Source organism: Nicotiana attenuata, unplaced genomic scaffold, assembly GCF_001879085.1.
Source record: "Nicotiana attenuata strain UT unplaced genomic scaffold, NIATTr2, whole genome shotgun sequence".
NCBI classification, from domain to species: Eukaryota; Viridiplantae; Streptophyta; class Magnoliopsida; order Solanales; family Solanaceae; genus Nicotiana; species Nicotiana attenuata.
In genome coordinates, this window is record NW_017677890.1 from 11853 (window position 1) to 26281 (window position 14429).

Sequence of the window (14429 nt, forward strand, 5' to 3'; positions counted from 1 at the left end):
AATTCATGAACAATGCAACAGATGAAGGGTTGGGTGAACAGATCAAAGGTATTTCCTGTGATAAGATTGATAAAAAGGTGTTAAATCAGTGACGAGCAAGACTTTCCAAGAAGAAGTCAAAGTTATCAATGCAAATGAGGGACCCGTAGACCTCAAGGACAGGACCAGTGGTTTAAGGAAAGAAAGAACAGCATACGCAATGAAGGGGTGACAAGTGTCGTGCTTTGGGGTTCATGTGAGACACAAAGGTTGGTAAATGTCAGTTCAGGAGCAATGCAATAGATAGAAGGTGTTGGGTTTGAGCGAGAAGAGGTATTTTCTGTGTTAAGGTTTACAAAGGAAGTAGTTAATCAAGGAACAAGCAGGGTCTTCGAATGGAACTCAGTTGTCATGGCAAGTGAAGTAGCAACAGACCTCAAGGCCAAGGCCAGTGGTTTAAGTCAAGAAAGAACAGCATACACACGGAGTGGGGGCAATGGACGTGCTTTAGGATTCATGTGAGACACAAAGGTTGGGTAGATGCCAGTTCATGAGAAATGCAACAAATAGAGGATATTGGGTCTGAACGGAGAAAAGGTATTACGGATGACGGAGAAAGTGGTTAGTCAATAAGCAGGCACGGTCTTCGAGTGGAAATCAATTATCATGGGAAATGAAGGAGCAATCGCCCTCAAAGTTCAAGGCCACAAACCAACCACCGTTTTAAAACTAACAAAATGTTCTTTGCTTGAAACAGGGGCGGGAAAATTCGTTTTTTTCGGAGGAACTCTCCGCAAGGAAAATCAAGCACCAAAACAGGTATGACGGGAAATTCTCAGGACCCTCCTGGAAAATGGGACTTAGTTTAAATTTCAAAACAATCATGAGTAGCATAATTTAGCATAACTGTACCCCAAAGGAATATAAGTTGGTTTCAAAGTTTACACGTTTAAGATAGGATTCAATTAGGAGTTTTCAGGACCCTCCTGGATAATGGGATGTAGCTTTAAAGTTTGTTTAGACAACAAGATATAGTGGGAGTCGTACCTTCAGTAGATATAACTTAGGTTAAAACTATCTTTTAACTAGAAGTTGTCAGGACCCACCTGGATAATGGGGAGTAGTTTAAGACCTTTTAGACAACAAATGTAGTGGGAGTAATACCTTTAGAGGATATAACTTAGGTTCATAATTATTAGAAGTTGTCAGGACCTCCCTGGATAATAGGACTTAGCTTTCAAATTCTTATAATAGTTGGTAGAATAATTCAGTTTAACACTCACCCATGTGCCCCGCTACCAAACTGGGGCAGAAAATTTTCTTTGTTTTTGTCTATTTTTGTTGAAATCAGGAGCCCACCTGGAAAAAAGGGAATACTTTTCAAGCTTCAGCAATCAGGTGCCCACCTGGAGAACAAGAGAATACATTTCAAGTTCAGCAATCAGGAGCCCGCCTGGAGAACAAGGGAATACTTTTCAAGCTTCAGCAATCAGGCGCCCACCTGGAGAACAAGGGAAGTACAATTCAAATTTTAGCTTTTAATTTTTAATATTTGATAACATGATGTGCCCAGCCACCATACTAGGGCAGAAAATTTTCTTTGTTTGTTTGTTTTGTTGCAGTCAGGAGCCCACCTGGAGAACAAGGAAATACTTTCCAAGCTCAGCAGTCAGGAGCCCACCTGGAGAACAAGGGAATACTTTTCAAGCGTCAGCAATTAGGAGCCTGCCTGGAGAATAAAGGCACATATTTCAAACTTCAGCAGTCCAGCATCACTCGGAGGAATGGCAAAACATCTCCAATCACAATGCAAGGCAACAACGCAAGAATTCCATCGGAAGAATACAAGTTCAAGGCAACACAGGAGCAAGTTTGAAGACATAGATAGGACCTTTTTGTAATTCATAGCTTAGGCTAGCTTCTTTTTATTTTAACATGGTGTAATAAGGAGGTCAGCGANAAATGAGATGAGCCCCGCTAAATAAAATGCATAAATTGCGGGGCCCTCAATAAATGTTTGTGTTAAAATACTTAGATTTCGGGACGGGCCATTTAGCGAATTCCACGGCCTTCCCCATAGATAATAACGCGTTAGTCTCTTTAGGCGCGTATTTAAATAATTTTACTTTCCTAAATACGGGTGCACATTTATGTGACCCAAATCCAAGTCTCAACGAAGTCGAAATGTGTCAAAAATCGCGGGTGCATTTATGTGACGCGGTTCGAGACATGTTTTCACGACGTTGCAATTCTCTTACAATAATAATAACAAAAGCGGTTCAAAGTTAAAAACACATAGGTCAAAACATGTACTAAAATCAAATGAGTAAGCCAAATATAACGGATGAGCGGCCGTGCTAGAACCACGAAACCCGGGAATGCCTAACACCTTCTCCCGGGTTAACAGAATTCTTTACTCGGATTTCTGGTTCGCGGACTGTTAACAGAGTCATAATTTCCTCGGTTTGGGATTCAACCGGTGACTTGGGACACCATTAATCTCCCAAGTGGCGACTCTGAATCTTAATAATCAATCCCGTTCCGATTGTCCTTTAAGTGGAAAAACTCCTTACACCCTTGCGGGTGTAGTAAAAAGGAGGTGTGACAGTATTCTTTGGCCAATAAGAAAGAACGGAAATTGGAGAAGAGTGACAAGATTAGGGTTAGGTATACTTGCACAAACACAAAAGACTGCCCTTTTGTTTGTTTAATATCCAAGGAAGGGGATGTTGGGGTTAAAATTAAGACCCTAAATCCAAACCATAGTTGTGGCACTTCATTTGATATTTCTACTGTTGACTATCACATAATAGCTCAATATTTTAAGAGGAAGTTACAAGATGATCCAAAATATAAGGTAAGGGAGATGAGGGCTGACTTGAAGAGGATATTTGAGTTAAATGTTAGTCATGGGAAGTGCAAGAGGGCAAAGAGGATGGTATTGGAGACTCTAGAGGACAGTTTTACTGATGAATACAATAAGCTTGAGGCTTATGCTATTGCATTAAGGGAAAGTAATCCTGGAAGTGATATTGTTATCAATCTTTCAAAAAATGCACTTGCTGAAGGGAAAAGAAGATTTCTTAGGATGTACATTTGCTTTCAAGCAATGAAAATGGGTTTTAGTTTGGGGCTTAGACCATATATTGGTGTTGATGGTACATTTTTGAAGGGGAAGGTCAAGGGAATATTGCTAGTTGTCGTTGGTCAGGATAGTAGCAATCACTTCTACCCTTTGGCATGGGCAGTTGTTGACAAAGAAACAAAGGCAACCTGGATTTGGTTTATGGAATTGCTAAAGAATTCCTTGAACCTCAAAGATGGTGAAGGGATCACTTTCATGTCAGACATGCAAAAGGTAAATTTCTTGTTTTATTGTATTTCATCTGTCATTTACTTTGGTGTTTTATGCGCACTAGCTGATACAATTTTTTTTGGTTGACTTGAAAATATCTAGGGATTAATTGAAGCTGTCAGAATTGTCCTTCCAGAAGCACACCACAGATCCTATGTCAAGCATATTGAGGCCAACTGGTGCAAATCATTTAATACTGGAGAACACAAGAAGCTGCTTTGGTGGTGTGCATGGGCCACATATGAAGAGGAATTCAAAGATCAACTAAAGAAATTAGGAGAATTGAAGAAGGAAGTTGTTGAGGGTCTGTTGAAGTATCTACCTCAAGCTTGGTGTAGAGCTTACTTGGATACTGTATGCAAGAATCAATCAGTTGATAACAACCTGACTGAATCATTTAACAAATGGATTCTGGATGCTATATTCAAGCCAATAATTAAGATGTTGGAGGATATAAGACTCAATGTCATGAACATGATTAGGGTACATGAAGATGAAGTGAAGACATGGGCTACTGATTTCAGTCCAAAAAGCATGCAATTATATAGCGAGTATCTACAGATTGGTCAATGTTGTAAAGTCAATGCCAATGGTGACAATGGGTATGAAGTGTCTGAGGGAGGTGATAAACATTGTGTTAGGCTGGATTTGGGTTTGTGTACTTGTAGGGCATGGGGTCTTAGTGGAATCTCATGCCCTCATGCTATTGCAGGTATGCTCCATAAGAATATAGACCCACTAACAGGAATGCATTGGTGGTTTAGCAAGGAGGCATACTTATTGACTTACAAAAACAAGTTACAACCTGTTCCAGGAGAAAAAATTTGGAAAATTGAACCTTCCCAAGCAATGGAACCACCAGATTTTGTGAAGATGGTTGGCAGGCCAAAGGTTAAGAGGGACAGGGAGAAGAATGAAGCAATTAAAAGGCAGGGAGGGTGGTCTTTGTCCAGAAAGGGTAGGGTGATGACTTGTAGTAAATATGGACAATCAGACCATAATGCAAGGACTTGTGGCATGGTAATTTACCTCAATTATCTAGCTGTGTTTAGCTTTATTTGTGTTTGTGTATATTACCTGAATTATCCTCTTTGTTTAACAGCCATCAAAAGGGAAAGGCAAAGCAACCTCAAAAGAAGCAAAGATCTTTAATAGAGGAGGAAACAGAAGAAGATATAAGCTTATCAGTACCTCCAGTATCTCAACCCAGTCAAGGCACAGAATTTACCTTTATGCCAACACCTACAGCTAGGAGAGTTGGGCAGTCAAGCAAGAATGTAGACGCTACCATCCCAGAACTTGGCAATGATGAAGATGTTGTTGTTAGGCCTATGCCTATCTCAAAAATTATGAAAAGACTTCAAAAGAGGCAAAAAAATAGCTCTACCAACTAGGACAAGATCAATTAACTTCACAGGTGACACCAATGGTGTTAGTGAGCCCAAAGATCTTCCATATACACCACCATCACTTACCTGGAAGGGACAGTCTGCTACAACTAGGAATCAGCTAGAGAAGCAAAGGCAACAGAGGATTGGGAAGCTGCAAGCAAGGAAAGGAAAATGAACCTCAAGTTTGGGACTATTTTGTTTTGTATTTGGGATGTAATTAGTGCAATCCGACTATACTTTTGTAGTATTTAATGGTCTTTGATGTTGTTAGTACTGAAACTTGAAATGGATGTCATCTTATAACTTAGTATTGTAAGTTTTTGGGGTTATAGAATGGCATCCAATTATCAAGACATGTATTTACTGTTGTGACAGTACATTTTAGATGGTTAATGTTGAATGTCAATGATGTTGCCTTTGTTTTGCTAATTACTGCAATTGTCAATGATGTTGCCTTTGTTTTGCTAATTCTGTTGTTATGCTAATTACTGCAATTGGTATAGTTGCTGCAGTTATAGCCAGTTGTGTGCTAATTACTGCAATTGGTATAGTTACTGCACTTATAGCCAGTTGTGTGCTAATTACTGCAGTTGGTATAGTTACTGCAGTTAAAGCCAATTGTGTGCTAATTACTGCAGTTGGTATTGTTAAGGAAATATGTAGGTATGTTCTGCAGTTCTGTAGTTCATTTACTCAAAATATGTAGTTGTGTAAATATGCAGGTTTGTTCAGCAGGTATAAATATGCAGCTCTGCAGTTGTGTTCACTTGAAATATGCAACTGATTACTACACTAAATGCAAGCAACTAGTGCAATCAATACCTTTTTAATACACACTAACTAAGAAGAACTGAACGCAAAGGACATGAAATCAAAAACTTCATTACAATTAACTTTATCCGAAATACAAAATAAACTAATGAAATCAAAAACTTCATTACAAAATACTACATAATGTCCACCAACACAATGCTACATATTCTGAGCTTCATTTCATCAAGAAAGCCGTAACAAATCCAACAAATAGCGCACATGAAATTATAATGAACATCTTCAACTTCAACACTTTTTCTTCCAACTCTCTTGCTTTGTTTGCTTCAACAATATTTATAGCCTCTAATGCATCCACTTTTTGCATCAGTCTGTCCCTTTCAATCTTGCATGCATCCAATGCCTTATTTAGGGTAATAAGCTGAACTTGAGCAACATCAAACTTCGACTTGAAATTATTAATAACAACCAAAGCTCTGTCAGGTAAGACTTCGTCTTGCCACTCCCAAAAACCACATGATTCATTCTTACAAACAAAATCAATACAAAATAGCTCAGAAAACTAACAAAATTGGAATTTTGTAAAAAATGTCAAAATTATATAAACGGCATATAAATCTATAGATATATATCACTTACATCAGGTTTCGCGCACTTATAGAATCTCCTACCAGGGTTATAAACAGTGGTTGAAGTGAAGTTGTTGGCAATATCACCACAAAAGCACCTTCTTTTCGAAGAACAACTAGATTCAGACATGGGTGGTTTTAGTTATCGAGCCTAAATTGATAAGGGAAAGAAACAAAATCGAACAGATGCAGGCGAATTCAAGTTCGACTATGGAGGAAACAACAAAATATGGAGGACACAATTTCAGTGTAGAGAGGAGTTAGATTATGAATAAAACTAATACAGACGAGGGTTTTTATTTAAGTGGGGTTTTCATTTAATTGGGTAATGGGTTATTGAAATGGGTGGGTCGGGTAGTTAATTGTGAGATGGGCATTTAAGTTGGGTCTGAAAATTGCACAGACATTGAACACGTGTCCCCTCCGTTAATGAAAGGGTACAAATATTCAATACTGTGACGGTAGGGAGTCAAAAGTACTAATAGTATAATGAAGCCTTTCTAAATACTATATTCAATAGTACAGGGGTATATTTGACCCTTTTTCGTTCTCAAAACTTCCTTTGGAAGTCGTAAGACATTAATTTAAAGAATTTAATATATGTACCTTTTGTTATAGGGAATTTAATTCCGGTTTCTAAGCAAAATAAGAGATGGATATTTAGTTTATTCTTTCGAATAACTCTTGTATTATTGAGCTTGATACATATTTTATCTCTTATGGTACATGGATGCATGACCTTGTTATTATTAATATCTCTCCTGATCTGAACAATATTACTCTACCTCATAAGAGAAAATATTCTTTAAAATTGAGTAAAACTTATATGTGCATTTGCGTCTAAGTCGTATTTATCTGGATATGATTTCAAGTTGGTCAAGGATGGAGCTTAAGTTTCATTGAAAGTAGAGGCACTACTAACTTGAGGATACTGTTTAGAAGGAAAATTGACTAAAGGATGTTCCCCTTCAAAAGAAAATAAAGCTGGTGGTAAGTTAGAATGAATCCCTCTTATTTGTATGGTTCAATGAATATATTGGTAAGAGACAGTTTTGAGTATGACGTTGATAAATGATTACTCAAATTAATATATTTATTTGATGCACCGTAAGTCCGAATGATTTGAGTAATTCAAGGTTTTTAAGACTTGAAACTAGAGAAGTACCAAGGAAATATACTAAGTCGTTGTGATTTAGTCGCGGTGGCGAGCACCTCTCTAAAGAGTTCTTTTGTTACTTATCAGAATAAGGGATTACATCTCAATTGTCTACAGCGGGAACTCCATAATAGATTGGTGTAGTAAAATGAAGAAATAAGACTCTTTTGGACATGGAGAGATTAATGAAGTGTTATTCAGATTTGTCTTGTTCGTTTTAGGAATATTTCCTAGAAACTTCAAATTACATTCTGATGATGCAATTGGACAAACCATCAGGAATGATTGTAGCACTAGACTAAATATAATTTATCTTGATTATGGAAATAATTTAATTCCGACATCTTGTGCTAGTACATTTTGAATGTTTTGAACGGACCAAGTAGAAATAAGTATTTTATACTGACTTGATAAAATAAATTCTCTAGCTATTAAATGTACTTGTACTCTTAATCTTAATATAATTATTATTAGTTGTGTATATTATTATTATTGTGATTTATTAAAAGGCGAGATTCTTTGGTGGTCAATATGCATGGTAAATTGGATAATAACAATGTACATTGGCGAAGTAATAGTTAGTTGATGGAATCCATGTCTCAGTTTAGAGAATGATGATATACCTTTATAAAAGCTTATAATTTTTCATGTGTAAATCCGAACGATGAATTTTGTATCCGGCCTATGAAATAAGTTAAGCGAAAGTCTAAAGGAAATAATTAACAAATTAAATTATTAGTAATTTAATTTAATTGATTAATATCTGAATCTTAACATGGGGAGTTAAATAAGATTTAATGTCCTGCAGCTAGCCCTAGTAATGTATAAGTTCCTTATATATCTAGAAATTCTTTGATCTGTTAGCTTTTGAAATTGATCTTAGTTCTGTTAATTTCTCCTCCTTTTTTAATTGTAATACTACTATATATATCTGCAAGAGTATTATCAAGGTCCACCAGTGAGGCCTCCCGCCCAATGCTACACAGCACCTTCCTGGCTTTCTTGAGGGTTGGTAAGTGCCATCTCTCTCTTTCTCTCCCTCTTTTACTTGATTGTGTCCATAGGCGGATCTGGAATGGAGCACGTTCAGTAGAACTAACTACTTTCGGCTTGAATAATATACTGCGTATGATAAAAAATTAAAATATAAATAAATAATTTATAGATCATATCCATTCTAAAAAATTAAATTATGCTGCATTTGTCTTTTAATTGTGTATAGTAAAGAAAGCAGAACAAAGATGACAAACATAGCATTTTTCAATTTTGGCCGCTTTCTCTTCGCCTTTCCACTCTTCCCTGAAAACGGCAACAGGGAAGAAAAACAACAATTCAAGCAGATGTATAAAAAAATTACTATCTACATGATTACACGATGAGCTTAAGTAAAAATACATATTACCTAACTAATTTATGATTGAGTGATAAACCTTACATGAAGGACACATGACATCAATATTAAGTTCTGCAATTTTATAAATGTTACACCGAGAGAACCAAAATTGCTTCCTCATTTACCTCCGTGCTCCTTAGCTCTCAGCAGTCTGTATTCAGTATTTAGAAAAGGCTGTCTTTTACCCCTTTCGTTTGATTGTTACTTATCATCTAGGTCGTATTAATTAGTTCTCCACCATGCCCAAAACAGGTACGATAAATTGTTAAATAATATGGAGGTGAACGACATGATTAACATTTATAAAGTTGGATTTTTATGCCGATCGAGATTTTAAAATTTCACAAAATAACTGAATATTGGCCACCAGCAACCTTAATACAATATGTCACAGATACTGATTGGTCGTGTAAGAAGATTTTATTATTAATTTAGCTGCCATTTTATTTACTCTCACTGCTTCAAGTTCATTCATGTTTGGACATCTATTAGCAAACTTATTGGGCCTCCTCAAAACACACCACCATTTTGGACCTACTAAAGAACCATTCCTACCCTAACACTGACTTGGCTCTGAGTGAATATGCATATTAAGGAAATAGAAAGAGAAAAACCTACTTCTGTTTGGGAAAATTTTATTTTGTGTCTCATACAACTGATACTAGTTGTATGAGGCATCTTTTTTGTCTCACAATTTTGTGAACCCAGAAGTGTAAGATTGGAATCCACAAATTTGTAAGACAAAAAGGAACCTCAGTTAGTTGTGTGGGACACACAATAAAACTTCTCCTTCCGTTTTATTGTTTCTGATAGATCAAGAAGATGTACTAATAGAGTACAAGAAGTTGTTGGTTACATAGCAATAACTTGATTACAAGATTACCATTCAATAGCTACAATTTCACCGGTCATATTGATTGGTTGATGAGAGTCAATTCATTTGTACAGAACGAGCAATCAATACCATTCAGCGCATTAAAGAATAAAATCTCAAGGTATGTTCATTTACTGATAATTGTCGCTTAGCCCATTTGAACTTCTTTTTGGTTTGAAACGATAGAAGAAAGTTCGACTAAATTTGCTGCTTCTATAACAAGACCTTTTGTCGTTCCAGTCATGAGTCAAGCTAAGGGTGCCCACCACACACATTTGGTCCCCAACTCCCAAGCCCCAACAAAGCCACACTTTTCTTGCTTAGACCTCGTTTGCAGAAGAGTAACCAGCGTAATGCGCAAAGGTGCGACAAAGGAGTAATAAGATGTGATAGAGGTTCATTTCACCTGTTCTTTCTTTTCCTTTCCTTTACTGGGCTTCTCCCACCGAAATAATATTTTTTTTTTTTAAAGAATCTCGTTGCACAATTTGAAATAAACGAAACTTGTTCGAAAATATTGAGTTGATGTTTAATTACTTTTAATGGCATCAAAAAAGAAAAAAGAAAAAAAACATCTAGAGAGGTATCTCATTAGTCCATGACTTAGATCGAATAGAGTTCTAGTAGATTCATAACTCAACTCTAAATTTTGATGTAGGTCTAAATTTCAGTCGTTTGGTAGACATACTAGTTTTCCAAAAATTATCTGAAGAAAAAATTATGTTGCGAATAATTAAAGATTATTAATGAATGAATTGTTATGCAGAGAATGATAAGACAAAGAATATTAGACAAGAATTGCCTCTTTAAAAGCATCTATGTCTTTAGATTATTATTTTTAGTATTCAATATCACATAACAAACGTTATACTTACGCATGTGGATAATCAAACATGCATTACTATCTAGCTTTTTACTTTGATCAGACGATCTATGCAAAGTTCTATGCTAATCTTTGCCAATATAGTGAGCCAAAGTAGTCTTTCCCTCTTCCCTCCTTATGTCCACCTTTCACATAATAATGGGATGCAGATGTGGACTAAATTTTTAACGGTGGTGACCTGGCAACGAAAAGAAAGAAAAGATAATCCTCTGATTTTAGGCCGGTACAAAATTCCGCTACATCACCGCATATCCCAATAGATATTTTCGATGGTCCCGTGGGTCCCATCCATAATACGTCATCACGTCCGACTTGTAAGACTCAATTTTTTGCCAATTCCAAATAGTATACAGTACTTGAAACCAAAATTACTTTTCCCACCAAAAGGAAAACACAGTTTCCTCAACAGCTTTTATCTCTCTCCACGTGTACGTAACGTAAATCTAGGCCGTCCGTGACAGATGGCAAGGTTAGTAGGCCGGGCAGCATATGATAAAACCCTCAACCGTATGATTTAGAATCGAGGGCTCAAAAACTGCCCTAAACAGAAAGGGGGCAGATCTTGTTGCCTTTAAGAAGAGATCGTGGCCTTCACATTTTTACTCGTTCAGGTTAGAGAGAGGGTCTTCGAAACCCTCGCCTTTTCTTTGCTTCTTCTCCACTTCATTCCGCTGTGAAAAAAGAAAAAAAAAATCCCTATAGTTTCTCACTTTTGATCTTCCGGCCGGCGGCAATTGAATTTTCCGGTGAAATAATGGGCTCTCGCCATTTCCTCGCCGGAGATTAGTTGTCGGAATTTCGAAAACCCTTATATGAAACCTGTAAACTTCTATGGCATCGGCCGTTTTACCCAGCAGAAATGAAGCGCACTGGGATGTTTATATGAGGAAATATACAAGTAATTCCACTGCTCATTCTCAGCTCAACAGCCGGTTCAACCCTAACCCTAACCCTAACCCCAATTTTAACCTTAGCAGACAAGTCCAAAATGTTTCAGCCTTACCTCACCTCCGGCAAGGCAATGAGCCATCGCCTAGGGCTATTCCGTCGCCGGCGGTGGAAACGGCTACCACTAATGTGCCGCCGTTCAGTTGGAAACCAAATGCTGTTCATGATCTCAACGACTCGTTTCACAGAGAGTACGTGACTTTCAATTTGGCTTCTTATTCGAGAAGAGAGTTGAAGGACCTCAAGAAGCGGCTAATCTCTGATCTAAATCGGGTCCGGGGCGTTCTGAACAGGATCGAATCCCATGATTTCGTCTCCAGGACGTCCAGAGAAGTCCTAAAGCCGACAGCAGCACCAGAGCTTCAGCAGAACCAACCGACATTGCCCCCGCATCATCAGAAACCTGGTGGAAAGAGCAAAAGCAAGAAGATCTCTGGACAAAAGCGAGCTTTAGCCGCGATAGCAGCGGGGAAAGAACCTAAGCGGCAGCCAGTGGTCGAAGGGGATAAGTTCTTTGTAACTATGATGAGGAAGTGCGGGCAGATATTGACGAAATTAATGAAGCATAAGAATGGCTGGGTGTTTAATACACCAGTGGATGTTAAGAGCCTGGGACTTTATGATTATTTTGATATCATAAAGCACCCTATGGATCTCGGAACTGTGAAATTAAGGCTGGACAGGAATGAGTACAGAACGCCACAAGATTTTGCAGCTGATGTGAGACTGACTTTCAACAATGCCATGACTTATAACCCTAAAGGCCAGGATGTGCATGCTATGGCTGAAAAGTTCCTAATTGACTTTGAAGAGATGTTTAAACCAGCTTACAAAAAGTATGAAGCTGAGCATCAAAAGGTTGCAACTATTATGCAGGTGAATCGCCAGAAGGATCTGTCTCAGCCTGCACTAATTCCGCCACAAAATGTGTTACATGAACCATTGCCGGTTACAAAAAGATCAGACCCTGAGCGCTTGCATTCCACATTGTTGAATCAACACCAATTTCAGGTACAGAATTTGAGTGCACCACCTGCACCTTTTTTTGTACCCCCTGCAGTGAAAACTCCTCCTCCACAACAGCCTGTCATTATGCCTCGCTCAGCTAAATTGCCCAAACCTAAGGCTAAGGATCCAAACAAAAGGCAGATGACCTTTGAGGAGAAGGCAAAGTTAGGGGTTAACTTGCAGAATCTTCCACCAGAGAAGATGGGTCATGTGGTGCAAATTGTGAAGAGGAGGAACCCTAATGTGGCACAGGAAGATGACGAGATTGAGCTTGACTTCGAGGTCCTTGACAATGAAACGCTATGGGAACTGGATAGATTTGTAAGTTACCATAAGAAGGCTCTGAGCGCAATGGAGAGACAAGGAATCACTGAAGATGTTGCTGTCACACAGCTCAAAAAGGTAAGCATAGCATTTGGAGTTTTCATACATTTGTTAACTAATCTATATTATGATGCCTAATTTTCTGATCACCCTGTTGGTTCTGTGATTTAAGTCGCCTGAGAAGGCACCAACACCAGAGCATGCAATGCTGAAAAACAAGAAGGGGGACATTGGGGAAGAGGATGTTGATATCGGTGAGGAAATACCAGTTGAAAACTTTCCTCCTGTGCAGATCGAGAAGGATGCCCTATGTGCAAGTAGTGGGTCAAGCAGTTCTAGTAGCTCAAGTTCTGGCAGTGATTCTTCTTCCAGTGGTAAAATTCTGATATTCTTTTCTTTTCCATTCATTTTGGGAAATCAGTTTGATGTATTATTTACTCTTGCCATGGTAAATTTGCAGATTCAGATTCAGGAAGTTCGTCTGGGAGTGAGTCTGATGAGGATAGTGTACAGTCACCTTATGTTGAAGCAAAAGAGATATAAGCCATTTATGGGTTTGAGAAAGAAATCTCGGTGCTGCAGGGTTTTAGGTCAATTTAATAGTGAATATATGGTGTTTTTCTATTAGGTTTTTTCTTTGGCTGGTTTTTGTACATCTGTTTTTGCAGCAGCTCAGAAGATGATCATAGTTTTGCTGGGTTTGGTTTTCTGGAAGTATGACTAGCTCAAGATTAGGAATTGAGAGGTTTTAGTTAACTACAGAGTAGTGGTAGGATGTTACAAATGGGGACTGACAACAAAGATTTGGGTTTATTTTTTGCTTTTATACAGAAAACCACCTGCTGATTTTCAGTGGTTAGGGAGGATAGGAGTAACTTGTACAGTGAAGACATGACTGAGTTTGCGAAACAAAGTTGTAGTCTCTATTGACAAAAGATGAAGAAATCTCTCGTTTGGCTCTTCTATTTGAAAGCTTGTTATTTCTCTACAGCTTTTGTTTTGAGATTGTTACCTATCCTAGGTCCGCTGAAAGGAATACCATTTCTACCTTAAACTGGGCCACATGGAAAAACAATTAGCACAAATTTTTAACAGCCAAATCAATCAAATAATTGATTAAAGCAAGATAGCAACCTCAAATGAATCGAGCAAAGAGAGGGCAAATGCTTTTCACCTCATGAACCAAGTAATTGACAATGTTAGAGAGTGAGGTGACAGCTCCAGGAACTGATTCAATGGCCACAAGATCCAACTGATAAATTAAAACTCAAAATTATGAGGCACACTGGTAAAACATCAGTAACGAAGATTCAATAAGTTCTCAAAGGAAAAAGATAATACTAATATAATTAGCGGAACCAACTACCACATGAAAAGATGAAGCTTGCTATGCCTACTCAAAAGGATCCTGTTGTGATATTCTTGCATCAGAAATTTGCTACTCTGACTCCAAAGGCTTTGGTAGTGATATTTAATCGTTCAGAAAGAGGGGAAGTGCTAAAACTGCTAGGATTTACAAAACGAGATGTAATTCCCATAGGCAACATTGTAAATACCTACCTTTGATACAATTCTAAGTATAGTAAGAATCCCATGATTAGCTAATAATCACCCTCTTCTTGATACGTGCCGAAATTTCCGCAGTGATCCTCGCCCGATCACTGATATTTTGGCTTTCCGTTACTTGGCTCGGTAAACTTCCCTCGATCTCTATCTTG

General features: G+C 37.9%; 2 protein-coding genes across 2 annotated transcripts; one reads left to right on the forward strand and one right to left on the reverse strand.

Annotated features, from left to right (window-relative positions):
• Positions 1-5713: 5713 nt before the first annotated feature.
• On the reverse strand, positions 5714-6255 carry LOC109221512. Its single transcript, XM_019385990.1, has 2 exons — positions 6136-6255; positions 5714-6022 (listed from the first exon to the last, which is right to left on the reverse strand). Exons 1-2 carry the CDS (start codon positions 6253-6255, stop codon positions 5714-5716), a joined length of 429 nt encoding a protein of 142 aa, XP_019241535.1.
• A 4009-nt stretch (positions 6256-10264) lies between these two features.
• Positions 10265-13676, forward strand: LOC109221513 (transcription factor GTE2-like). The gene is made up of 3 exons (XM_019385991.1): positions 10265-12789; positions 12884-13085; positions 13172-13676. The coding sequence occupies exons 1-3, from the start codon at positions 11263-11265 to the stop codon at positions 13252-13254; spliced, it is 1812 nt and encodes a 603-aa protein (XP_019241536.1). The 5' UTR covers positions 10265-11262; the 3' UTR covers positions 13255-13676.
• Positions 13677-14429: the final 753 nt, after the last annotated feature.

Coding starts and splice junctions, on each gene's coding strand:
- LOC109221513 (XM_019385991.1), top strand. CDS start 11,263: ATGGCATCGGCCGTTTTACCCAGCAGAAATGAAGCGCACTGGGATGTT. Junction 12,790..12,883: donor CTGTCACACAGCTCAAAAAG/GTAAGCATAGCA, acceptor CTGTGATTTAAG/TCGCCTGAGAAGGCACCAAC. Junction 13,086..13,171: donor CAGTGATTCTTCTTCCAGTG/GTAAAATTCTGA, acceptor GTAAATTTGCAG/ATTCAGATTCAGGAAGTTCG.
- LOC109221512 (XM_019385990.1), bottom strand. CDS start 6,255: ATGTCTGAATCTAGTTGTTCTTCGAAAAGAAGGTGCTTTTGTGGTGAT. Junction 6,023..6,135: donor ATAAGTGCGCGAAACCTGAT/GTAAGTGATATA, acceptor TTTGTTTGTAAG/AATGAATCATGTGGTTTTTG.